Genomic DNA, 26,240 nt, shown 5'->3' on the forward strand with positions numbered 1-26,240 from the left:
TTATTTTTTATTCTGGGAGGCAGAGGTCAAATATATAAAACGAAATCTGAACTGTATATTCAAAACTATCACATTGACTTCAGAATAAGAATCAGGTTTATTGTCAAGAAGGAATTAAAGTGGAAAGGAATTAGGAATTCAGCCCATGTGTGTGTAGCATGTCTCAATAGAAAGAGTGTAATGAATTTAATTTCCCCTTACAAGGCAAGTTTATTTATAAAGCACGTTTTATCAACAAGGCAAATCAAAGTGCTTCACATTAAAAGCATCAAGACAGGAAAAAAGGCAAATTAAAATAGCATACTTACTGTGGGATCAATAAAGTATATCTTCTAATTTATCGAACAAAAAAATGAACATTCAGGTACAATGAAAAGTATAATGATGTAAAAAAAAAACATGTTTCCGGGTGAGCGGACTTTTATTTTGAAATCAGCGTTTTTTTTTCCTCCCCAAACCCGGAAGTGAAGCGAGTGACACAGTTGACTGTCAGTGTTGTTTCACGGTGTTTCCACCTTTTATCAGTACATTATTGATCTGTAAGTTTTGTCGCTGCATGGTTTAAAAGAAGAAAAGTGCATGTGAAGTTGTTTTGAGGAGAGAGTTGTTAACATTTGGTGAGTTTTGATGATTATTTGTCACGAAAGTCAAGTCAAGCTCGTAGCAAACGTTTGTTAGCTCCTCAACAACATAACAACACGAGCTGAACAGCTGTGTGTTCATGTTGTTTTATTTATGTCATTTAGAAACTTTATCACAACAAACAAACCTTGGTAAAAAAATGAAACTCTGTCATTTCTATCAAAGGGTTATTATTATATTATACAATATCAGCTTCGCGTTCATTTAATTACACTGAAATATTTACAAAAACATTCAATACTAAAAAAGTTAAACCAGTTTTCTGTGTTCATTTAACTTTTATTTTTTTTAACTTTTTTTTACAGTTACAGTTTTTGTCCTTATATAGAATATAATTACTTTATTGATCCAAAATTGGGCGTTACAGCAGCAGGTTATCCAAACACACAATATGAGTAAAAAACACAATGTTAGCAAATCTAAACATAATATAATATTAAATACAAAGTAAATAAGTACTAAAAATATAAAAACTAAGAATGTGAATATATACAACCAGGATTTAACTTAGCATTACTAGTCTTAAATATGAAAGATTAAATATGGAAGATTAAATGTAAATGTGCAGAAACAGAGTTGTAAATGGACAGTATTGATTTAAGTTAAAGTGCATGAGTGTAGACATATTATAAGCAGAAACTATACAATATAACGGCGAGTAGACAGACAAATGAAGTGAACATGAGTGCAGGGATAATTTGTAAATTTAAACATGTGCAGAACAGATTACAGTATGGAGAGACAGATATTATCATTGAGCTCATGTATACATGATTTATATAGATTTGTTATTTAAGAGAAAGTAAATGTTTAAAACAGAATGGATAGTTGGCGTTTGTACCTTTTCAGGAATTAATTGATGAAGGTCGGTTAGACCAAAACATGGGATTCAATAATGTCAGCATAGAGTGAGACAGTGTGAGGGAGCTTTTCTTCAAGTTTCACCAACGTATTGGTATAAAACAAGAAGAAGCAGAAACTGACACATGGTTGCTACTTTTTCCTTTATAAATCTAATGATTGATGTAGCATAAGTTCTGACTCAACAATTTGAAGATGAATTATGAGGGACATTATGACATTAACACACTGGGAGAGCTTGTTAGATGTTTAATTTCACTCCTGCTTGGTATGATTAATTCACTTCAATACAATTTTAACTCCTCAAATTTAACCGTGAAATTCAGACTCCCTTAAAAATGCTGAGTATTCAAAAAACGGGAAATTTCCTTTCCTTTGAGAGTCTTTTTCTCTCCTGTAGAGCATGTTGATGCATCTGTGCAAATCACCTTCAGTGACTGTGAGTACTGTTCAAAGCCTGCAGGGGGATGAAAAGAGCCGAGGAAAAGTGAAGCAGTGAAAACAGTGTAGCAGCTGTAGGAGGCAGCATTGGCAGCCGAATGTGCAGCAGAGCTTTCATAAGTTGGGGAAAAAAAGCACATGATGCTTCATGTGAAGGTTTCTTGTCTCACTTATGTAACTTCATCAAGTCGTTGGTTTACTGCGGGACACTCATTTCCTTCTGTTCAGGGTTAACTGCTGTGATCACTTCTGTTTCAGGAGTTTCCATCCCTCTGGATGTTGAGTGTGCGGGCTCTGTTTGGGATCGGCTTCCTGGTGACCTCGAGGTCGGCGTCGGCTCTCGCTCAGACGGGGGCATGCCAGCTGTCTGCTGCCGCTAACAACCACAAGAGGGACTGCTTCAGCAGCAGAGCGGCATCCACCATGGCTCAGACCATCAAATACCTTGGGTAGATCTTGTCCACTGAGCAGGAAAAAACATTATCCTCAGACTGTGTGTAGACAAAATAACTGACCCGTAGATGCTCCACAGGCAGGAGGAGGCCCAGCACATTGACGAGGAGCTCTTCAGTGAATACGGCTTCAGTGTGGATCAGCTGATGGAGCTGGCTGGACTCAGCTGTGCCACCGCCGTCACAAAGGTCAGATATCTTCAAGGGCTCTTAATTTAAGATTAAAAAAACAACTTTATTTTGTATTTTTTATTCCAGTCATATCAAACTTATGGGTTGGTTCTCTTGACATATTTATGAAGCAGCTCAGAAGCTGAAATGGTTCAGGACTTGTGGAGGTCTAGCTCACTGTCAGTTTCCTGGATGAAGGGACTGTTAGGTTAGGAACATCTGGAGGGAACACAGACTCCACATTTGCTCTTTAAAGAACGTCCTTAAAACAGCCATTACTCCTTGCAGATGGTGTCCTTCTCATGTGCCAGAAGTTCACACATTTCTAGAGCCTTCTGTAAAGTTTTCTTCTGTTCCTCTTCCTCCAAAGTAAGAGTCGGTTAATTGATCTTAAAAAGTCATGAAGTCGATTGACAGAACCGCTTTCTCCAACATCATACAAACCTGTATATCTTTTATTGTTTGGTGTGGACAGATTCACTAGAGCATGCTGATAAAAGCTTCACTACTCACTGATTTAAACATGAACTGGGCCGTGTTTGTCCTCTCCGACTGCGAGACCCTTTCTCTCTTTTCACCGACGGAGCATCACACACCACTCACACAAATACTGCTGTGAGAGAGCAGGGTCAATAATCACGCACGGTATAAATCCATGGCGCGAGCAGAGAGGTAATGCAAGGTAATTTTATTTCCCTGAGTCACAGAGATGTGAGTACTGAAGCTCTCAGCATGGCCACGAGTGCACACAAACTTAAACTGAGGACGACTACTAGTTTATTTTTAGTCAACTTTAATTTGATGCAAATGATTTAAATATAACTTACAAAAATCAACAATATTACAGACACTGCATGTGTCCTACACTCTGCAGCATGATCTCACTTTAAAGAACTATGTGCATTGATTTTTTTTTTCAATGCACGTGTACCAGGGTTGGAAATTAGCTCCCCGTCACCGGTCAAATACGGGTGTTTCTTTGCAGTGGCAGGTGAATAAAATAGGGGACAGAGTGATTTGAGACAACAAACCCTGTTAAAGGCTTCATATGTGATTTTTTTGATCCAGCAGATGTCGCCCTTGAGCACCAGCATGAAACCAAAACAACTCGCGGTGCATTGTTGTGTTAGCATGCTAATGCTAGCGATCTTTATTACACTCGTATCTTCACACTGCATGTAAATTTACCTGAAATGAGCGTGATCTAGAAACACAGTTAAGCAGTGAGTACAGTATGTTATTCTTCTTTTCTCTAGTCCCTCAATTAAACAACTTTTATACACGAGGGGAGGAGTCAGCCGGCCGTCCGGGCGATGTAAACAAACTGAAGATAGGACTCTGAAAACTCTGAAAACATCACAGACAGTGGGACTCGGGTGTTACACCCATTGTAGACAGTCATGACTCACAGAGTTATTTTCAGAGGATATACTTGATTTATATTATATTTAAGTGTGAAAAATCACATAGAAAGCCTTTAACTGAATCGTGACACACCTTAAAGACCGACTGGGTGTCAGGTTCACAGAGTCTCTCCATCTCTAGCTTTGTTATCAGAGAATCAGGTGTTGCATTTACAGACCTCAGACATCATCGACGCGTCTAAAACAGATTACTGTGTTAAGAGAGGAATAACGGGATTACTCCGTCATCACAGGGAGGATTTCTCACTCTTGAAAAGCAAATCCTCTATTCTGTGTCAGTTATCAGTTTCTGTGCTGTGAGGTATAGAACTCTATATTTAGTTATAGATTTCCCGTCTGTTTCTTCCTGCAGGCGTATCCAGTTACATCTCTGGTCAAGGCCAAACCCTCCCTGCTGGTGATTTGTGGACCGGGAAACAACGGAGGCGATGGCCTGGTCTGTGCCCGACATCTCAAACTCTTTGTAAGTGTCTACTACAAAACGACAAGACAAAAGACAGTAAAAAAAACAACAACTGCTTCTTCAAATTTTTAGTCCCAGAGGGGAAGTTTGTTTTGCAGCAGGGTGAAAACAATAATAATAATAACTTTATTTATATAGCACCTTTTAAAAACACAGGTTTACAAAGTGCTTTGACAAACAAGAACAAACTAAACCAAACACAGAAGAACATAAACAACAGCAAGAACATAACAAATGCAAAATACAAAAAATACAATTCAACAGAAAAGAACCCATAGTGCACGATACCCAACAGACATATATAACCTGACCATCACAAGAACCATCATAAGAACCATCACAAGAACCATCAGGCAAAACAAGAACCCAGGAAACACAAGAACCCAACAACACGAGCTGAGACCAAGAGGAACCAAAGATTTAAAAAGATGTAAGAAACTAAAAGCTAAAAGCAAATAAAAAGATAACAGCAATAAGAAGGTAAGAGCAGTAAAAGAAATAGAAACAAGTGATTAAAGGATAAAAAAAACGATATAATATTATATAATATATTTTTTACTATAATATTAATAAAAAATAAAAAGTAAATATAAATATAAAACATAAATAGACTAAGTAAGATAAGAAATTACAAAGTTAAAACACAAGAGGAGTTAAGATAAGAGCATAAATAAAAGAACAGTAAGAAGTAAAAGAAGATAAAAATTAGTAAAACCAGTAAGAAAAGACATTAAGAAGACGACATCACATAAAAGCAAGTCTGTAAAAGTACGTTTTAAGAAGGGATTTAAAAGAATTGAGGGAGTCTGCGAGTCTTATCTCCTCAGGGAGGTCGTTACAAAGTCGAGGGGCCCTGACTGAAAATATAGAAACACAGGCACATAGATAACATTAATTTCATAAACACTGGAGTCCATCAGGTAACAACAGGAAGCTGAGAATGTATGAAAACGTCCATACATCCATTTTACAAACTAAGTGACATTATACTTTAAGAGCAGAACATGCTAATGCATTATTAAGTGTAATGGTGCAGTAGGTTGTGCAATGTGTGCTTCAGCACTGGCTTGAACAAGGGAAAGTGCATTACACTAGTATGAAGCATCACGTGGGGTCACATAGAGGAAAGGGGAGGGTGGGGGGGGGGGTTACAGTCTGGCAGATCTTGCTCGGATGCTCTGGAGCCTTCGACCATATGGCAACAGTTTGAAAAGGTGATGGGCGGGGTGCGTCATTATGTTGGAAGCTTATCTGATGCACCACCTATCTTTGGATCATTTGTGTGAGGAGGGTAAGGAGACATATTCTCTGCTGCTCTCACTTCTCTCCGCAGGGCTTTTAGGTTTTCAGAAGCTGTGAGTTAAGATGCTCTCGACGGTTCCTCTGTGGAGTCACACGTTTTCACTGATGAAGCTGGTGTTCGCTCATTTTCAACACTTTTGCATAATGACAGGAAATGAATTCCTCCTCCGCTTAAATAAATAGATGCTCCATCAGTGTATTCTGCATTTCTTTACCCAAAACCATTTTTCGTCAGGGCTACGAGCCGACCATCCTGTACCCGAAGAGGCCAAACAAGCCTCTGTTCCAGGGGCTGACCACGCAGTGCCAGAAAATGGAGATCCCCTTCCTGACTGAGATGCCTGAGGTCTGTTGTTCATCAATAATGTAGGAGCGGTATTGACGGTGGTGAAAACAAATTACATCTGCATATTGTATTTATGACAGCTGTTATATTTCCAACCCTGAAAGCACGGTCTAACACATTATTAGATCTTTCACAGAGGCTTAAGTTTGTCTTGAGATAAAGCCTTCATTATCCCTGTGGGACAAATCTGGTTTTATTGTAACCTTTATTATTAATAACTTATGAGGAGGAATCTGGATCGGTGACTTCTCAGATGAATGAGTGTGTATAACCTTTTTGTTTTCAGGCTAAAATCATTGATGAGGCTTACAACCTGGTGATAGACGCCATCTTCGGCTTCAGCTTTAAGGGTGCCGTGCGAGAGCCTTTCGGTTCCATCCTGGACGTTTTGAAGAAGACGACGGTCCCCATAGCCAGCATCGACATCCCCTCAGGTCAGTCCTCACACCATGGAAGCATTTCCAATAAAATGTCGGTGAGTGTAAGTTTTCTAAATGTGTTTACCTAAGACTGCGAGCCTGATCGTCATGGCTACAACTGTCTACTACTACTACTTGTTTATTAACTCAGCAGAAGCTGAACCAGGATTGTCAGAATATGACCTTTCAGCATTTCGATGATTTTTTGTTTTGTTCACTTTGATGGGCTCAGTTTCTTTCAGATAAAACAAAACAGGCAGGGAACATTTGAGTTTTTCTCCGTGCAGAAAGAGAAGCACAGCATCCAACACGGCTGTTTATTCTCACACCACGGCGGGCTACATTTTTTGGTGACACCCTCACTTAAACATCGTACGTGTAGAGTAAAGCAAAAGAAAGGTCAAAGTTCTGTCTTTAAATCAAACAAGTCAATGATGTCATGATTGTTGCAGACCAAAGTAGAACATGAAAACTTCCACTGGCTCGTGACTCCTTGTTTGTTTTTTTTTGTTTTTTTTAAAGGCTGGGACGTGGAGCAGGGCAGTGCAGACGGACTGCAGCCCGACATGCTCATCTCTCTGACGGCTCCCAAGAAGTCCGCCTCCTTGTTCAGAGGACGATATCACTTCCTGGGAGGACGCTTTGTGCCTCCTGGACTAGAGAGGAAGTACCAGCTCAACCTGCCTCAGTACCCCGGCACAGACTGCGTGTTACGACTGTAGACGATGTAGAGGTTTCACTGATTGTCTTTAAAGGAAGAGTTCATGTTGTGGAAAACAATTCCCCTTTTTTTTATTCAGGAGACAGAAGAGAAGGTCAATACCACTCTCATCTATGTGAATTTCCTAATTGGAGTCTAGCGGCGGTTAGCCTAGCTTAGCATTGACACTGGAAACAGATGGAAACACTTACTACAGATTACATGAAGCTCTTTGGTTTTATCCATACTCAAAAATTGTACATCTTACTGGGAGTTTTGCACTTTAGCTGTTTCTTGGAAAAATATGGACATGAAAATTTCTCAAGTGCTTAGTCATTACTGCGAGGCTACCCGTTACGCTGCCATCATCCTTTACATAAACTTACTGCCTGTTTCCACTGAGTCCGCTTTAGCTACTTTTTGTCAATGCTAATGTAACATGTTATACAGAATACACTTACACCATGTTTCTCTAACACTAATATGTGTCCCTAGTCCATCTACAAACCCCCCAGTTATGAGAAAAGTCAATCCTCTCCGTCTTCTGCCTGCTCCACTTTTCAGAAAATGTGTGCTCAAACAAGCCGTTTGGAGATTTCCCCTTCATGACATCACAAAGGGCAGTAGCCCCTCCCCCAGGTGGGTGACACTCCCACAGCTAGGTGTTTGTTCTGCCCTCTGAGTCTGCCTTCTCACCGTAAACAATAGGGCATGGAGCGAGAAAGCCCGAGCCGACCCAAGCCCGAGCCGACCCAAGCCCTTCTAGGGAGGGGGGCGTGGTCAAACACAGCTCATTTACATATTTAAAGGTACAGACACAGAAACAGCCTGTTCTGAGCAGGGCTGAAATAGAGGGGTTTATAGGCATGATCAAATACAGGATCAGAGTGGATTTAGAACAAGAAACTTCACAAACATGTTTTGTGGAGCTCTTAGACTTATTTAAACTTCCTGAAAAAGAGGGTAATATGTCACCTTTAAAGATATTGATTGGTTACGATTGAGTGTACGACGGTCAATGAGATACTAAGGCTGTGTTGTAAAATATAATAAAGAAAAAAAAGATAACTGGAAATGTTTCCCTCATGTCATTTGTTTTCTGTACCTTTCTAAAATACTTCCAGAAAACTTTGGACGTTGACTTCAGAATCAAGAAAAGACTTCTCGGTGATGTGATTTTTCAGTTTTTTATTGGGACATCTTAAGATTTTGATTGAATGTACAACTCAACTAGTAACTGGAAAGACAGTCTATCATTGTCCATTACATTCTATTTTAGAAATACCGTTACCATACATGTTGTGTGTCGCATCATTTTTTACACTAGGTGATGTTGATGTCGTAAAAAGCTTTCTTTGATATTCAGCCTCATGTACAACCGACCCCCCTCCCCCCCCCCCATAGTACCAAGTATGTTATATATAAATGTGTGACTACATATACTTAAAGAAATACTGTATGTACAGTATATGCTTTCGACAGTGTGGCTCATAATGCATAATGATTCCTCATGTAAGTGCAGAACATGCTTTTTGCGCTGATTACTATATACAGTGCTGGTACCATGCTCTCTTTGTATGTCATATCCATTGAGTGATCTATGTGGAGGAAAAGGTAAAATAGAGACTCGAGATGCAGCGGAGTTTTCCCCCTGAAGTTGTCTTCATGCAGGCCAGAGGATGGAAGGATGTTTTCAGAGCACAGACGAAGCCTGAAGAGGACAACAGGGATTATGAGGTCACATTATCGCATGATTATTATTTATAGAAAAAAACAGGTCACCAATAAACACTTTAACCTCAAAATTAAGATTTTAAGAAGAGTTTGCTTAAATGTAGAATATAACAGTTCAGCAAAAAATCCTCCAGTGATGAAGCGGAGACTGTCTAGCTTTTGTATGCTGAGAGATGCTGAGTCAGTTAATCATCCTATTGGAGGAGGAGGAGGAGTTGCTGGTGTGCTGTACTGTACAGAAAACAAGACTGGCTGTTCTTGCAATGCATAGTTTAAAGCATTTATCTCAGGATATTTAGTGAATCATTTTGCTATCACATTCTAAAAATGTTCCATTTCTCTTGACGATTTGGTAAATTGATCCTATTACCTCTCGAATAAAAACTTTTTCCAGAGGAAGCTGAGTGATCACGAGTAATTTCCATTTTTCTTTTCTCAAGATCTTGAATTATTTATGTCCTTATCCTGTGATAATCGAATATTCTTAATTTCCTTTTATATCACTGTAGCACTGGGTGGGTGGGATCATCCTAAGGAACATCAGTGCGTCATCGATTCCCTAATTTTGCCCCCCTCAAAAAACCTGAACCTCAAAGTGATGAAAAACTTTCAAACGGTCCAAATTCATAATTCAGTCGTACAAAGTGCTCAGTCTTTCACATGATACAGCAACCTCTGTCCAACCCGTTTAGTGTGTTGAACAATTTATGATTTTGCCTGGCACTGAGTTTGACATGTTGTGTCTCTTTTGTATTATCTAAACATAAACGTAGACATTCATATCGTCTGCATATCAAATATCAAAAATCATCATATCAAAAACAATCATTACATCAAAAATTCCTCAATGTGAGTACAGTCTGATTACTATCAACGACAGTTGAATGGGAACGTTTGGACCTTGACAGTTTTTTGATAATCAGGACTTCTCTCAACAAGAACCCCAAGTTGCTGTAGGAGCTCAAGTCCAAATTTGTCAACAAGGAACTCAGCAGATATCTACATTTCACTTCTTTAGTGTTTTGATAATGACACATGTTTTTATTGATCTCATGATGATGCTAACATTCATTTTCACTCCAAGAGGACAGCTTACCTGTGCTATTCTCCGACCTGCACCCCCGCCATGTTGTCTTTACTTTCCGAGGCTATGGCTAAATATTCAGCATTTCTAGAAAAAAAGACAAAAGAAACAAACCCTCAGTGGTTATCAGAACTTTTTACCTCACTAAGATGAAATTGGTGAAAAAATGCTCTAATAAAAAAAAAAGAAACATCACAGCTATGGTTGTATAACAGGTTCTTGTTTCTTTTTTGACTTACAGTAAGGAGGTTTTGGTTTTGGGTTTGGTTTTTACTAAGGAGGAGGATGACGGGATGGGAAGGACAAGACGGAAACATGAAAGTAGACACAAGGAGCGTGAGACATGACACAAAGAGAGACAGTGAAATCACAGACGGACACATCGACGATCTTCAAAATAAGTCGGTAAGAGGACAGGTAAAGGAGACGAGAAATAAAAAACAAGGAGAGGGGGTATAACTCCTAAATAAAGTTTAAAAAGTATGTGTGTGACTTCAGCAGTAGAGCATGAATAAAATATGGCACTATTCATGGCGAAATACACACTTTAAAAGCATTTATTTCACACCATGTTTTTTTCTTTTTGGAAACATGAGATGGCAGGGGAGTTCGTTTTCCAAGTACAGACCCAGTCAAACCAGCATATTCTAGACGAGTGAGAATGTTTGCAGGTAACCTTGGTAACGTAGTGAACCAAGCTGTTCCACCAAGCGGTCCGGTTCAGTTCGATATGGTCGCAAATTATTGAAGTTTCCAATGTCAAAAATTGGGAATGGTACCAAAACAACCGATCTGTACCCTCCTACTTTTTTGTACCCTTCTGTTGGGGTGCCAAGCGTACCGATCCGGCCTTATAGGGTGAAGCTGGACACACTGCAGTCGGTTGATTTGACCACATAATCGTTGTCCATTGTTGCCCGTTGTGTACTTTGTCGCTATCTTCTTCTTTGTTGAATTTAATAGGGGGCTTCACTGTCCGGCTTAGACACCACCTACGAAGTAAGGCCACGGTTGACGGTGGAAACGCAAGCAACATCACGGTTTATCGTACCAAACTGTACTGAACCAAACAGGACCGCCTGGTGGAAATGGGGCTTTAGTGTACTACTGTAGCTGCCAAGCTAACTGCTAACAAGCCAGCCAGCAGAAAAAATGCTAATGCTAGGAGTCACAATCTCAAATCACACCTTCTGCTTGTTTTGTCCCTGTTTTGTTTTTTTTTGTCCTTCACTGAAGAGTTAGCGAAGAGCTCTCTCCCATAAGGCTGTTTCACTTCAGTCCAGCTCATTGTGGGTTTGCTCGTTCAGGTATGACTGGTATGAGGCTGTGGCACTCCTGCATACCTTACCTACCTTAGATCAGGTTGTTTATCTCTGACAGCCTTTTGCAGGACAGTTTATGTTCAGGTCTTGCTGCTTGACACCTCCTGATTCTCTCCTGGGTTTTTTATAAAAGTGGACTTTGATTGTAGAGGATATCATGCTGTGTCTGCATGTCGATATTTATGTTCTGGCATTGACAGCAAAGATCAGAAGGAGCTGCATGCAGAGCAGTTTTTGTTGTTCTGCAGCATTATTGCACATTTTCAAATGTAGGACCCCAAAAATAGAGTCGTGGAAATGCAATCTTCTGTTTTGCAAGAACAATTCCTTCCATTCATTCAGATTTCAGTGCAGGATTTGTGCTCTGAATATGGACACAACAGCTGAGGCGTCGACACTTTAAATGCAGCACTCATTCTTCACACAAATCTTATCTTTCTGACTTCCGCGTGTAAAAGAACCCGGATCTTCCGCGTGAATGGACCCATAGAGCATGCGCACCTGGAGACGCAGTTCTGTGGCTAAAACATGGCAAAACATATCTCTGAATTTGGCTTTAATTGCATTTTAACTAGTTTTAGGAACTAAGTGTTCGTATTGGGAAGTTAAAGTACCAAAAAATTTATCAACTGATTTATAGACCTCTGCTACATGGTTGGAAATGAGCTTTTTCGCCTACTTGCCACTGTGACTAGTGGACTCAAGAACCTGCCAGTCACACATCCTTTTCAAGATTCAGTTAACAGGGTTTGTTGTCTCAAATCCCTCTATCCCCTATTTCATTCACCCGCCACCATGGCCGGTAGGTTGAGTAAATTCACTAATTTCCAACCCTGCTCTGCTAGCTCCCACTGCTAGCTTATGGGACACTGTCTTTTTTGGGTCCAATGGCATCACCTGACGCTGCAATACCAGGTTCAGCCACCGTGTAAAATTGGATTCATTGTCTGTGCACTTCGCAATGATGACTTCCTTCAGCTTTGACCATGGATGTAAACAGTACTGTCAAGCGTTGCAAGCCAGGTTTGATTAATTCCAATAAGAAGTTGCTCTACGGCATGCATAAACTTACCAACCCTGCAAGTTTTGATTTGAGCTTGACCGCTTATTGTCGGTCAAGGTTGCTGAAAGGTTTTCATCAGTCACAGAAAATTCTTTCTCATCCATGTAAAACATCGCTGCAATCCTTCAACATCGCCCCGGGGAGTTGAAGGTTCCCTCATGCCTTGAGCACTACGAGCATGCAGATGGATTCAATGAAAGACTTACGCTGCTTCTCGTAATGCTTCTTCCCCAGCTGCTGCGATCTTCCGGTAACAGTATATCATCTCTATGAGGAGCCAGACCTGAAGGCCAATGATGGTCACGTACATCATGACCTCAGACACGATGGAGGCCGTTCCTCTGGTGGCTGCAAACACGACATGGAGAAATTAATCAGGGACGCCTGCTGTTAGCTCAGTCTCATTTCCTGCCCTCTCATCCCCTGGTGACAGGGTGAGATCACTAGATTACCGACTAGTGAGTGTACGTTATACTGCCTTTTTTTATGGAAGGTTGTAGAAGATTGTAAACCTGTTTTATAACATATGCTGACTCTTTGGACATGGTGTCTTCTAATACACAAGTAGTACGCAAATAAATCAGGCAAGCTTTTCATGGCCATTCATGTTGATGGATGTCTCTTATGGTGCAGAGAGGAGGATGGGATCTAGAGTTGATTTATTACTTCAGCTTTAATGTAGAGTCACTTTAATAAGGTGTAAGAGTGTGACTATATAAAAACAGAAATCTGTATTGAAATCATGTTTCTTGGGGCTGTAGGGGTTGTGCAATAGCTTCATGTTGTTCTTATTTTTTTATATCTCTTCATTGCTATGTATTATGTTGAATGTGGGTAATTTGAGGTTATAATTTTCTTAAACTGCTCTTATCACATGTTGTTTTTGACTTAATTCTACTGTAGAAACAGCTAACTATGTAAAGCATTAGGCCTAGTCCACCATAGGCGGGTAGGCTTTTCTGTGTGTTTATAATTATATAATGTGAAAAAATATGTGTGCAATAACCTCAGGTGCAATAAGAGATGTAGAAAGTAGAGACAAGAAAACATATTTATATTTTCATTTCATTGTACAGTGTTCCCCTTTGTTATTTTTTTTTGGTATTAAATCTTTGCTTTATTACAGTGTATAGCTTCTGTACAGTTTATTTTAATTTACTTAGCTGTTACTACAACTTTTAAAAAAAAAATTAATTTGCACTTTTCTCCTCTTTTTTTCTTATGAAGTTATTCTATTTTATATATAATTTTAACTTTTTTGTAGAAGCTGACTCAGGGAGAAACGCACAATTTTCCACAAAATTACAATGTACCTGTACTGTCCTGTACCTGTGCAAATGGCAATAAACATCTATTCTATTCTATTCTTTTGGAAAACTCCTTCCAGGGTGAAATGTTCAGAAACCCAATTTAAATGTTTTCGTTTACATGAGATTAGTGCGATAGCAGACGTAACTAAACTAGAGCTCCCACTATGTTGACGGGCAGAAGAGCCTGAATGGACAACTTTGAAAATGAAATGGTCATTTCAGAGGAATGGCGAGGAACATTTCAGCATGTCAAGGAAATCCGTTTTTTGACTTGGCATGCTCATGACGGCCGTAACTTGCGTTTTTCATGTGGACGAAGATGTTTTTTGAGAACATAGCGTGTGTGGACGGGATTATTTTATGAAACGGAGGAGGAAAATCTCCGCTTAAAAAAAAAAAAACCTGCTTATGTGTGGACTAGGCCAGATCACACTGGTCACTCACTGAGTGTGGGGAGGAAATCGTCTCAGTGCAGTGTCAGGTGTGTGTGTGTGTGTGTGTGTGTGTGTGTGACGGATTGGCCCTGATATGGTGTGTTAGGCCTATATATCCCCTAGAGTTGCAGCGACTCGTTGTCTCACCATCAGAGATCGTGAGTGGTTCTCTCTCTGTTACTTGTGTCTTTTAGAAGTGTGCGATTCTGCATGAGCACCACTTGACTTGCTTACTATTTCCAGCAGTTCTACAAGTGTAGTTTATTGGTGCTGGGAATTTCTGACCTAGCCTATTTGTTTCTTTGTAGGCAGCTGTAGTTTGGTTTCTCTTAAGCGACAACCTCCGGTGTTGAAAAATGAAGCCAATGTGGAAGTGCAAAACCCTGCAGGTTGTGGAGGGTCCCGCTTGAGGCTGACACCAAGAGCCCCGGGAAATCACATAGACATCACATTCAAAAAAGCCAGTTCTGACAGCAGAAATGAACATGTTTACAGCCTGGTCTGATTAGTCATTGTCCTCACTGGACTGGAACTACACTGTAATGCACTATGGACGATGTGTGTTATCCATAGTTGGGCGCATAGCTGACCCGACTGATAGGTAGGCCTAGTGTAACGGTTTGTCAGGAGGCTTAAAACCCGCCTCAGCTCCAGCTCTCAGTCTGTCGTTAGGTTGACTGAAAGTTAGACTGAGACAGGATTTCCAACATGGCGGCTGCTGCCGATGAGCCTCCAGAGCCCCCCTGCAGGAACAGATGGGTGACGTCACTCAGGCTTTGTCCTTCATATTGTATCGCATCAAGTGGGTGTGCAAAGGGATCTGTTTGGAAAATTGCCCTTTGCTTCACTTATTATGGTCTGGAAACTTTACATTCTTAATCAGTTTCGATGTATTTGATAGCTAACAGACTGAAAAAAGTGTAAACACTGACACAACTATAATTGATCCAATCCCTTAAGGAGGCTTTTTCAAACCTGATGAAATATGAGTTCTCTTTGCACTAATGGTCATAATAATATAATATTAAAGTCCACAACCATTAAATTCTTAGTCAGACCTCCATAATTAGAAAGTCTGATGACCTCACCATGCAAGATGGACAGATTTTTCAATGTATTGTAACTAACTTTTCCCAGCCGTATTCCTAAATCCTGAAATGATTCTTCAATCATCATTTCACAAACGTTATAAAGCAGTCCAGTTGCTGCCATCATACCTTTAGCCACCACGGTGAGGTGCACCACCTTGTTGATGACGGTGTTGTACTCGTAGAACTCGTAGAAGAGGATGCGGTTTAAGAAGCATTGGTAGGTTCCCGAGTCGTTGAAGGTGACGTTGAGCAGGTATATAGACGCATCCTGGATGTCGTTGCTTCTCTTACTTCCGTTCCAATCTACGCGGTCAATGAAGTGGTCGTGTTCGATGGTGGGGCCGTCTTCGTTGTAGGTGTAGATCTTGTAAACACAGAGGAATCGAGGTTAATCAGTGCGCTGATACATTCACACCGCACACAAACCATGTTTAACCATTCTGTCAGACTTAATCTGCAGCAATCATCATGGTTTAGTACTTTTGCAAATGAGGTTACTAGAGTGTTCTTTGGAGGATTTCACGACCCACAAATAAAATTTCAAGTGATCGAAGAGCTGGATTGAAATGAAAGAAACACACGTGAATTTAAGTATTAACTTTCTGTATGTTTTCATTTTTTATTGAATGATCTTCTTCAATTTAAAATCTGTGATTTTTGTTCAAAAAATGTAAATTCAAAATCTAGAAATTTTGGGCTAGAGTCGCTGGGGATTGGTGGAAATGGGTACGAATGGTAATAAACATCTGCAGAAGTGTCAGACATTCACGTGACAAAATACAATCTGCTCTGTTTTTCTGAATTTACGTCGTATCGGTCTAGACGACACAATCCTCAAGGTTTGTATCTTGTTTTGAACTTAGTCAGGTCACACACGGAGGGCTGTAGCACAACAACTTGAAGTCTTCCCATGACAGGATTTCTCATAAGACCCCTCCCTTCTTCCCTGCACTATTTGTTCGTGTATCTCTTGGCCCGTCTCACAAAAAGGCCCCTTCATCCTCAGCTCCCTCCCCAGTCGTACTTCCCCCTCACATCTGGCATTTGATTTTTATAAAGCTACACTGAAACGTCTTGAAGCTTCGTGATTGCAAAATCCACTCCAGGCAATTTCTAGAGGATCCGGAACAAAGGCCAGCACAGATGGACTGTGTCATCCCGGGAGCCTTAATGTTCTCTGCGGTGTTAAATATCACAATCAATTCCAACTCAACCTCACGATGGCCTCCGTATCGGCCGCCATGATGTTATCGAGGGCGGAAGTGTGTTTATGTGAGTGAGTGTGAGCGAGAGATGGATGTTAGTTTGGCTGTGCTCCTTTACAGCATGCATATCTAAATAGTCGGTGTCTTGAGGAATGCAGCCTGAGATAAGTTGATCTTAAGGATGCTTTCAAAGACCTTCCCGTGCTCCACAATGTGCTGCATCAGAAACACTTCCTGCTGGCACCACACTAAAAAACTCTCCAGGGACTGTATACTCACATGAACAAAGTCGGCCTCTCCTTTGGCCCTGAAGTACCACTCGACTGTGGCGGCTCCATCCACCTCACTCCTCCTCTTGCAGGAGATGCAGCCCAGCTTGAAGCCCTTTCCTGCTACGGCCTCCGTGTCAGAGTCCACTTCTGCACACGCCCCGTCACACTGGTACACTGTTTACAACCCAAGAGAGACAATCGTTACTATCTGTTTACATAATGTACAGCAGCAGATTATGAAGGGCTGCACACAATAAGCTCAACTCACCGAACAGGCTGCAGAGAAGGGAGAGGAGCAGGAGGTGTGCTGTTCCTGCTGCTGCTGCCATGTTAATGGATGTTAGAGCAGCTGGTTTGACTTGATGAGGAGTCTCCAAAAAGTCCAAACTTTTACACCAACGCAAGAATGGAGCTCCAGCAGAAAGCACTCAGAAACTGAGCACTTCCAAGTTTGTAAAGGTGAATAGTTTCAATTCGTTTTTTCCTTGAGCAGTTTATTCTAAAAGTTGTGCATCAGCAAAGAGCTGCAAACTGTGTGACTGGAGTCCTGCAGCTAGACATGCATTGTTAAGTTCAAAATGTATCCGCCTACAAGCCGTCCTTTTACTCAGAAATGTGTTGATGGGGGTCCCAACAGTGGGCCCACTGTTTCCGATCTTTGGCACAAGCCAGCACCAGTTTCCTGTTGTTCACAGGGTTTGTTGCCAGATATTATTGCTGCTTTTGGAGACCCGTCCCTTCTATCTATTCAGCTAACGCAGCCAAGTGGTGGCTTTTTGTACTTTTAATTATGGAGGCGCACATGAAACAATCCAGATATCTGGTGACTCACAGTGTTCCCCAGAGCAACACCCTGAGATTTGATTGTATTTCTCCCTGAGGATCCTAATGTGAGATGCACAGATCAGGCATTAAACCCCCGCCAGAGGACACATGCTCAGCTCTCCTCTTTGGCAAAATACAGACAGCACGGGTATACACAAAGCTTATTTTAGATTCTGTGCAACATGAAAGCTACAGACTGAACGTCTTCAATACAATAACACGCTAGTGCATATACAATTAATTTGCATGCTCTTGGATAAGAATTAAATGGCTACCTCTTACAGGCTACACGATACTAATATTTAATGCAGAGCAATCTAATGGCCTAAAGATGCTTATCCTCAATCGGATCTCTGGAATCAGAGCCTACTGTCCTGCTGTAGAGGCCTCCCTCTGCTCGAGTCCTCTATCCGGAGGAGAGAGGAAAAAAAAGATGCTGTCCTCTTTCTGCGATGACAGCTGACTGTGGAAAAATGTGGAAATGTTTCATCTGATCACTCCGCGCTCGTAGTAGAGATGCTTCTTGGGTCGTGCAGGCATTGCAGATCAAATACTGCGCTTGCACACACGGCTACATAGAAGCCAGCCCAGCCAGAAAAATAAAAAATATCACAAAACGTGCCCAGTTCACGGTGTTTTATTCCTACGCCACAGCGGCACCTCTGTCGCTCTGATCGCAGGATGCTGCAGATGCACTGCGGTAAAAAACGGTAGTGCGTGTATGACCAAGCAGACTCCCAATATACACCGACAGCTCAGCTTAATCCCAGCTGTTTGTGAAGTAAAATAGCTTATATTTTTTTCTGGGAACAGCAGCGGGGGCTTCACTAAGCCTTCACGGCCACATTCAATGAGAAATAGAAAAGGTTTTATAGTCGTGGTAGAGCGATTCACTGATATTATGGTGAACTGGCCCTTTAAATTGAGTTGAGTGGGGCGGGGTGAGAGCACAGGTCCACTGTTTGCGGTGCCTTCACGGGGGTGTGGGACGCCTTCAAGTTAAGAGCAACAGGGAAACTCGTCTAAAATGTTGTACCTGACTTTCTGAGTCGACATAAGTATCTGTCGGCTTGATGTTTAAAGGGCACATATCGTAGAAAATCCAATTTGACAGTGTTTTTGAACATTTATTTGTATAACCTGAGTGTCTACCGACCCACAAAATGTGAAATGAACCCATCCAGTCCTTTTGTTTGTGGTCTGCACAAGTCTTACAACACAGTGAAAAGTGCTCAACTTGTTATGTCAAAGTGGGATTCTGGAAAAAAAATACCCTCCCCACCCCTGAAATCTCCACCCATGGACTCCACCCCCAGCCTGGGGACAAGGAAGAACTTCCTTTAAGAGGCAGAAACCTCGAACAGAACCAGACTCTGCCGAAACTGTGTGGGCTTTGAAAGTAGGAATCGGATAGAGGGAGAGGCAGGGAGAAGGAGAAGGATATATGCACATTTCAAAAGTGTGGATTTATCGTAATAAATACAAAAACAATTACGATTTAAAAAAAGAAAGTATTTCTCACTCATATGTGCACATGTTACCAAATGAATGGAGGCCCAGATATAATGTCTAAGCTTCAACAACCTGCAGCACAGACACAGATGCAGACGCACACACAAGACACCACCTTCATTACAAGTTCACTTTTTCTGCTCATTTGTCAATTTTTATTGACATTATGGTATTAAGTTGGCTACTAACCGTAAGTTGCCATCCACGTACAAACACCCAAATGAGTTCTGAACAATTACATATAATATACACTTCTATTTTCTGCTGTCATATTAGGCGAGGGTGAATTAGCCTAATGTGGGACAATTTCTGCATTTTAGACTTTTGAGATATATTGCAACATGAAGCTATACATTAAATCCACACCCAAGAAATATGCAACATAACTTATTTAATCATATTTTTTTTTTTTTACTAGAGATGTACTAAGGTTTCTTAAAAAAAATATAATTCCCCCTTGGAAAAAAACGACCAATAAGTCAAGAAATAGCTCCACTAAACAGGAAACGCATACAATCATAACAGGCATATTTGAATGCAAAAAACTGTCCCACATTAGGCAAGTCATACTGTCCCACTTTAGGAAACATGTTTCCTAAAGTGGGACAAAGGACATTTTAATTTAAAACAACAAATAAAGAATTTATTTGGAACATTATATAATATTTTTTGATGAACAAGCATATCATAAAAACATCCAGATAAAAAAAGTAGGATTGTTTTATTTATAAGAAATGTATATCCTTAACATTAAGTTTGTCTAAACAGTATGTCCCTGACCTTTGGGTGGTCTTCATGCTGTGTACTTCCTGTTTGAAGCTTGTATCATTATAATCTATGACTGGACATTTGAGAAGTCATGTTATTTTGATCACATGACATCACAACTTGTGTTAACCCTTAGTTTTATTGACTTTCATTTGTTGTAGGAAGACCTACACCCACTTCAGCTTAGGTGTCCCACATTTGGCTAATTCCCCCTACATCTTAATTACTGACTGAACTACTTTGAAAGTGGCTGTGTGACCTCTCCATCCAGGTGCAGGGTCATGTGTTCAGGGCCCATCGCTGCGTCCTCACCTTACTTTCATGACCAGGTGGGAAGGATACATCAGGGCAGTGGTTCCCAAAGTGGGGGTCGGGACCCCAAGGTGGGTCGCCAGCCACCAAGAGGGGGGTCGCGAGATGCCTTTCATAAAAAAATTAAAAGTGCATAAGTATATCATTTTACCATTTTTGTAAATATACAAAAAGTAGTCCAATGTCATATAAGACAGAATCATTAAGTGAAATGAAATGTTTAATTCTTTTAGGCTGTTGTATTATTTTGTGTTACTAGTTTTTGAATAGGTTTATTAGTGTGTGCGTGGCTGTTGCTACGTTATATACCTAACTAACCACCTTAAAGACCAGTCGGGGGTCCACAGTTTCTGTCACCCTTATTTTGGGGGTCACGACCTGAAAAGTTTGGGAACCCCTGCATCAGGGAGTAGTTTTACTGCGTGTGCACAATCATCCATTTATGATCCCCCCCCCCCCTATCTCTTGTCAGGTGTTACTGAAGAACGTTACACTCGAGCTCAGGTGTCCCACATTAGGCAGTGTCCCACATTTGGCTAATTCACCCCTATATCTTAATTACGACTGAACTACTTTGAAAGCTGGGTTCTCCGAGCATCGCGGTAAGCACTTGAATGCAGCATTACAATCAACGCTCGTAAACTTGTGGATAGTTGTGTAATTATAACCTCGATATTTACGCCAAAAAAAGCCGCAGTTTAACGTGACCAGTGCGATGGCATTTAACAATAATTCAAACCCATTTTCACACCCCCTCATGTTGCGTTTAAGGACGCTGATGTTGCTCTTTCAACCAGCTACCAACAACTGCGGGCAAGCTGCCGTTAGCATTTAAGATAGCTCGCTTTTTTCCGCTTAAAGGAGTGTTTTCTTTGTGTCTAGGTTCTTTGAATGATAATGTTGTGATCGAGATGGCGAGGTTCGTTCACTCTTAATTACAAAGCTGGACATGCGGACACATTAAAGGTATAGTAACTCAGCTTTAACATTGACGGCTAACCAGCGAGCTACATGCTAACACAGGACTGTAACCTACATGCAGACTCACAGTAAGTCACATATAACACCACTTCATGACGTATGTAAACAATGCTTTTATATCATGATGTGGTATATTTCATATCTGCTTTTCACTGTATATCTTCACTGACAATACATCCAGGTCTAATCTGATGTTAAAGCTCAAATTAAAATGTTATCATATAACAGTCAGTATTCAATCAGACAAAGGGGAGAGGCCACTTATTACACATTTGTAGGATGAAACTAGCCACCAAAAAGGGCTTAACACATTTGCTGTGACTGATAAAGTGGTTGCTATTTTAGGTAATCTTATATTTTTAATCATACAAGGCAAGGCAAGATTATTTATATAGCTCATTTCAACAACAAGGCAATTCAAAGTGCTTCACACAAGACATCAAAAGCATCATGACAGAGGACAGAAAAGAAACATTAAAAAAATAAAAATAATTCAAATGAAATTAATTGAAATAAATAAAGCAAAAATATAAAAAGAGTTAAAAGTTACAGTGCAGAGTTAAAATTTAAAATCTTATTAAAGCTGTTGAATGAAAGGCAGCTGTGAACAGGTGTGTCTTCAACCTGGATTTAAAAGAGCTGAGAGTTTTCAGCAGACCTGCAGCTTTCTGGGAGTTTGTTCCAGATATAAGGAGCATAGAAACTGAACGCTGCTTCTCCGTGTTTTGGTTCTGACTCTGGGGACAGAGAGCAAACCAGACGACCTGAGCGGTCTGGACACAGACACAGTGCAGTCAAACCTCAGCTTGAAGTGACAAACAATATATCTCTGTAGTCGTCTTCAAGTATTTGACAAAGCTGTGTGTTTGAACTCTTTCAATCTTCTCCACAGTTTTGTCTAACCATGGATCCGACCTGTAGCGCTGCCACTACTCCCGCTGGTCTGACTGTCCAGGTTTGTTTCCCTGGAGCCCGAGCTGCTGTTTTGGACAATCTGAACCGGCAGCGGGAAGAAGGCCGGCTGTGTGACCTCTCCATCCAGGTGCAGGGTCATGTGTTCAGGGCCCATCGCTGCGTCCTCGCTGCGTCCTCACCTTACTTTCATGACCAGGTGGGAAGGATACATCAGGGAGTAGTTTTACTGCATGTGCACAATGATCCATTTATGATTTTTTCCCCCCTATCTCTTTTCAGGTGTTACTGAAGAACGTTACAACTGTGTCCCTCCCCTCGGTTATGGACCCTGTGGCCTTCGAGAGTGTCCTGAGCTCTGCATATACAGGCCAGCTGAGCATCGTGCATGACGACATCGTTAACTACGTGACTGTGGCCAGCTTCCTCCAGATGTGGCACATCGTGGATAAATGCACTGAGATCCTAAAGAGGCCCCGGCCCTCAGCAGAGGTCACCCCTAGTGAGGCTGCAGCAGCAGCAGCAGCAGCAGCAGCTCCCCCTGGCACTGCGTCTCGTCAGCAGTCTCCCAGCAGCACAGACTGCTTATATGTGGAGAGAGAGGGAAGGAGGAAGGAGAGAAAGCCTGATGCTTTGCCCCCATTGGCTACATGGAGACGCCCGCAGCAGTTTCCCAGACTGGGTCGCCCTCGGCCCTCGCCAGCCCAGCACTTAGCTGACTCTCAGCTGGACACCCTCTCTTGCTATGTGGAGAGTGATTACACTAGCTCTGAGGAAGCATGGGTATCCAGCCATGCCAAAACCAGCCACTACGCCCATGACGGACCCGGTCACAATAGTCGGCACAACGGGGCGTTCTCAAGTGGTGAGGCATTAAAGCAGAAAGCCAGGTTCCATCAGCGGGGACTGCTGCAGAGCGCCGATAGACTGCTTGATAAGAGCAGAGAGATTGGAGACAGTGATGAGGCGCAAGAGAGGAGGAAGAACGAGAAAAGAGAGATTGAGGCTGATGAGGGAGTAGGAGAGGAGGCGGTGGAGAAGAAAGAAGGCTTTGCACAAATGGGACACTGTGGTAAGACACACAATCCTTTTTTTACTTTCCACCCGTCAGTATGTCTCCGTCCAACACAAAGGCTTGAAGCAGACACATAGTTTCATAGTTTCATGTAGAAAATCCAATTAGTCTTTTTACTCCTCACTGATTAAATTTAAAAAAAATCAATAAATAACCATTGTACAGAGGGCCATTTCTTAACTTTCTTCTTACTGGAAATGTGCAGTTATTTCCCAATTTGTACCTCTTGACCAGTGAAAACTAGGTGAATTTTATATAGCTGTAAAGCAGGAAATCAAACAGTCACCGGAGTAGCTTGTGAGTACCTTCTACAGCAGGGGCTTCCCACTGATGGTGGTATTTTCCTCTCAAGGCTAGCGACTGTTTCGAGCAGAGACTGGTTGGCATTTAGCAGCATTATATCTTATCACTAAGGCTTCTGCTCATGCAGCAGACAACCCGGTTCCTTTACTCATCATGGAGTGAAGCTGTATCTTGGCAGTGAGTAAGGAACACAAATAAACTTGGTGCATTGGAGTGAGTCACTGTGCAGGTCATTGCAAACTTAGCGAGCACTGTACACAAGGCCGAATACTGTAAAGCAACATGAGTGGGCAGTCAAAAAAAACCTCACAGTCTGCAGCCTCCAACCTTATTTATTTATATTTAACAGTTTGAAAGGCTTGTTTTAATCTGAGTTTCTTTAGCCGTGTAAACATCCTGGTAAATAATCGTCCTTTTTTTAGAACAAGGGCTAAATCAGATAGTCTAAAAACACAAACATAGCACAAGAGAAGAAAAACAAACAGAGCAAACATTAAATGTAAACATCAAATATTAATAGTATATAAACAAAACAAAAAAGTTAAAGGAGCAATATGTAGCTCTGACATCTAGTGTTTAAAATCGATGTCGATGTGTAGCAGGTTGCCATGTTGCGGACACTGTAGCTTCAGTGTTTATCCAGCTCTGCATCGGTCTGTAAACCTTTCTGTGTTCTAACCTCTCTCCATTTTTCAAAAGCATCTCCAATATTGATCCTGGTTTTATAACGATTCTGCTCGTGGAGCTTATTAGAAACATGCAGAGGCTTTTTAGGTCGGGTACAATCACTTCTATCTGAAGCAGTTAGCTTGCCTGCTTCCATCGCTGCAACACAGATTGTTTTATCAACACTTACTTCAGATCAGTTTTTCATACTCACAGTCCACCACCAACAAAATAAAAACAAGACACATTGTGTGTTGTCTCCTTGCTCTCTGCAAAGTCTGCTTCCATACACTGCAGATATCTGTTTGTGATTTCCTTTTGCATTTCTCCGACAGACTTCCACCCAATGTCAAGTGCAAATGTGGCTTCCGGACAAGTGGCAGGGAAGGCCCCCGTGGAGGAGGTGAAGGAAAAAGGGCAGAGAAGTTTCATGGAGAGCGATCCCCCCTCGGACCTGCCTGGTGTTCACGCTTGTCAAACAGGTGAGGGCGCCCCGGGTCCTTCCTGTTCGGCTTCGGCCCGGGTGCAGTGGCAGACGAGTCCCTGGTCTGAACAGGAGCAGAGGCTGCAGGTCGGAGAAGCTGGCAGCTGCAGTAAAGATGACGATGAAGACGAGGAGGAGGAAGATGTGGACTTTGGATGTTTCACGGGAGAGACTTTTAGCAGAGACACATACGACGAGATCGAAGAGCGAACAGGACAGGTTTCCCAGAGGCCTTTGGTGCCGGCGTCTCCTGACTTTGGCATGGCCAGCTCGGATGTGAACTGGCCCTCTACCAGCGTGGGACAAGGAAGCACACTGCCCCCCAACAACTCAAATCGCCATGTGTCCCCATCCTCTGCTGCTTTTCCCCCACCTGCTTCTCCTCCAACTCCATCTTCATCATCCTCAGTGTCCCTCGCTGGCGCCCCCTACACCGGCAAAGTCCACTTCTGCCACTGCGGCAAAGCCTACACCCTGAAGAGCATGCGCGACCGGCATGTGAAGATGCAGCACCTCAATCTGCGCCCCTTTGGCTGCCCTGTTTGCACAAAGTCCTTCAAGATGAAGCACCACCTCACCAAGCACCTTAAGACTCATGGAGGGCTGCGGCCCTACGAGTGCGGCCTGTGTGGGAAGAAAGTGATTTGGCGAGACAGCTTCCTCAGGCATCAGGCCCGATGTGAGAGACTTGCCTCCAGCTCCTCAGCTAACAGTAACAACACAAGCACAGCAGCTGTGGATCTAGATGACAGCTACACGTACGGATTTGAGGACGGGGAGGCTTTTCTTGCATCAGGAGGACAAGTGAAAGTGGAGGAGGTGGACTTCCACGGGGAGATGGAGGACGGGATGGGTGGCCTGTTAGGCAGTGTGTCTGGGATTGCGGATGAGCTAAGAACTGAGACACAAAGTTTCAACACAGGTAGTCATGTTTTTAAGGAGGAAGCGAGTGAGGGCTTCAGCGTGAATTAATTTGAAACAAAAGTTCACAGCACAGTTCACGATAAAGTAAAGGAAGAAGTTACTTTATGGACATAAACCATTGAAGGCTTTTTCAAACAGACACTTTTTTTTGTCCTTTTTATGTTCATTATTTCATTGCACGATCATTTTGAAAAAATGAACACACAATGCTTCTTATAACGGTCCTTTGTAGGTTGTGCAGTTCCATAGTGATGCTGTAAACGGTATATCTCACAGGCAGTGCTGTGGATGTACCTCTTTGAGCCCTTATAAAGTTCATTTGAATCTCGCACCTAAGTTATTTGCCATTAATTCATGAGAAAGAATTCAAGGATATATTTTTTTCTTTTTTCCTCTCCGCTACATTGATGTCTCTCTGCACTATGTAAAGAAAATAAATCTTTATTGAAATAAATCACTTCACTGGATTTTTATGATAGATCGGGGAATGAAGGGATTTGATAATTTTAGAACTCTGACGCCCATTTAAATACATTATGGTCCATTCTAGAAAACACCATTTTAATGATTCATTCTAGAACAATAAAAGTCATTTAAATTAGTCATTTTAGAACATTAAGTGCTAGCCTTGCGTGCTGAGCAACTGACCAATAACGACAGAGCGGATCGGCAGACCAATCAGAGCAGACTTGGACCACGTGGGGTCCAACAGTGTGGGCTCAACAGCGTGCAGCTGACGGAC

At 41.7% G+C, this 26,240-nt stretch overlaps 4 protein-coding genes and 1 long non-coding RNA gene across 9 annotated transcripts in view; 2 read left to right on the forward strand and 3 right to left on the reverse strand.

The window, feature by feature from the left end:
- Window positions 1-26,240, reverse strand: part of LOC132990650 (uncharacterized) — a 270,244-nt gene that overhangs the window by 14,334 nt on the left and 229,670 nt on the right. The gene's annotated exons all lie outside the window — the stretch shown is intronic.
- Window positions 453-7,472, forward strand: naxe (NAD(P)HX epimerase). 3 transcript variants are annotated; one of them, XM_061059076.1, is made up of 7 exons: window positions 453-539; window positions 2,203-2,393; window positions 2,477-2,585; window positions 4,344-4,454; window positions 5,992-6,102; window positions 6,389-6,536; window positions 7,044-7,472. In XM_061059076.1, the coding sequence occupies exons 2-7, from the start codon at window positions 2,221-2,223 to the stop codon at window positions 7,241-7,243; spliced, it is 852 nt and encodes a 283-aa protein (XP_060915059.1). In that variant the 5' UTR covers window positions 453-539; window positions 2,203-2,220; the 3' UTR covers window positions 7,244-7,472. The 3 variants fall into 3 exon arrangements, with proteins under 3 accessions (XP_060915059.1, XP_060915058.1, XP_060915057.1); XM_061059075.1 differs by having other exon boundaries at window positions 459-617; XM_061059074.1 differs by lacking the exon at window positions 453-539 and adding an exon at window positions 1,959-2,100.
- On the reverse strand, window positions 8,395-18,437 carry scn1bb (sodium channel, voltage-gated, type I, beta b). Its single transcript, XM_061059078.1, has 6 exons — window positions 17,005-18,437; window positions 16,744-16,910; window positions 15,386-15,623; window positions 12,631-12,772; window positions 10,052-10,126; window positions 8,395-8,932 (listed from the first exon to the last, which is right to left on the reverse strand). Exons 1-5 carry the CDS (start codon window positions 17,063-17,065, stop codon window positions 10,057-10,059), a joined length of 678 nt encoding a protein of 225 aa, XP_060915061.1. The 5' UTR covers window positions 17,066-18,437; the 3' UTR covers window positions 8,395-8,932; window positions 10,052-10,056.
- LOC132990876 (uncharacterized) lies at window positions 19,779-20,712 on the reverse strand. Its single transcript, XR_009676124.1, has 2 exons — window positions 20,646-20,712; window positions 19,779-20,017 (listed from the first exon to the last, which is right to left on the reverse strand). It is a non-coding gene; the product is annotated as an uncharacterized LOC132990876 (long non-coding RNA).
- zbtb22a (zinc finger and BTB domain containing 22a) lies at window positions 20,802-25,952 on the forward strand. Of its 2 annotated transcripts, XM_061059352.1 has the most exons (4): window positions 20,802-21,202; window positions 22,027-22,245; window positions 22,329-23,118; window positions 24,426-25,952. In XM_061059352.1, exons 2-4 carry the CDS (start codon window positions 22,039-22,041, stop codon window positions 25,544-25,546), a joined length of 2,118 nt encoding a protein of 705 aa, XP_060915335.1. In that variant the 5' UTR covers window positions 20,802-21,202; window positions 22,027-22,038; the 3' UTR covers window positions 25,547-25,952. The 2 variants fall into 2 exon arrangements, with proteins under 2 accessions (XP_060915335.1, XP_060915334.1); XM_061059351.1 differs by lacking the exon at window positions 20,802-21,202 and having other exon boundaries at window positions 21,674-22,245.

The sequence above is a fragment of the Labrus mixtus genome, chromosome 16, assembly GCF_963584025.1.
Source record: "Labrus mixtus chromosome 16, fLabMix1.1, whole genome shotgun sequence".
NCBI lineage: Eukaryota > Metazoa > Chordata > Actinopteri > Labriformes > Labridae > Labrus > Labrus mixtus.

Bases quoted from the DNA above. Each gene is read 5' to 3' on its own strand.
- zbtb22a (XM_061059352.1), top strand. From the start codon at position 22,039: ATGGATCCGACCTGTAGCGCTGCCACTACTCCCGCTGGTCTGACTGTC. The intron at 22,246-22,328 runs GTGGGAAGGATA...ATCTCTTTTCAG, and splicing joins CACCTTACTTTCATGACCAG to GTGTTACTGAAGAACGTTAC. The intron at 23,119-24,425 runs GTAAGACACACA...TTTCTCCGACAG, and splicing joins TGCACAAATGGGACACTGTG to ACTTCCACCCAATGTCAAGT.
- scn1bb (XM_061059078.1), bottom strand. From the start codon at position 17,065: ATGGCAGCAGCAGCAGGAACAGCACACCTCCTGCTCCTCTCCCTTCTC. The intron at 12,773-15,385 runs GTATGATGGCAG...TCGTGTTTGCAG, and splicing joins CCTCACCGTGGTGGCTAAAG to CCACCAGAGGAACGGCCTCC. The intron at 10,127-12,630 runs GTAAGTCTTTCA...CTTTTTTTCTAG, and splicing joins GAAGCATTACGAGAAGCAGC to AAATGCTGAATATTTAGCCA.
- naxe (XM_061059074.1), top strand. The intron at 2,586-4,343 runs GTCAGATATCTT...TTCTTCCTGCAG, and splicing joins GTGCCACCGCCGTCACAAAG to GCGTATCCAGTTACATCTCT. The intron at 6,103-6,388 runs GTCTGTTGTTCA...TTTTGTTTTCAG, and splicing joins TCCTGACTGAGATGCCTGAG to GCTAAAATCATTGATGAGGC.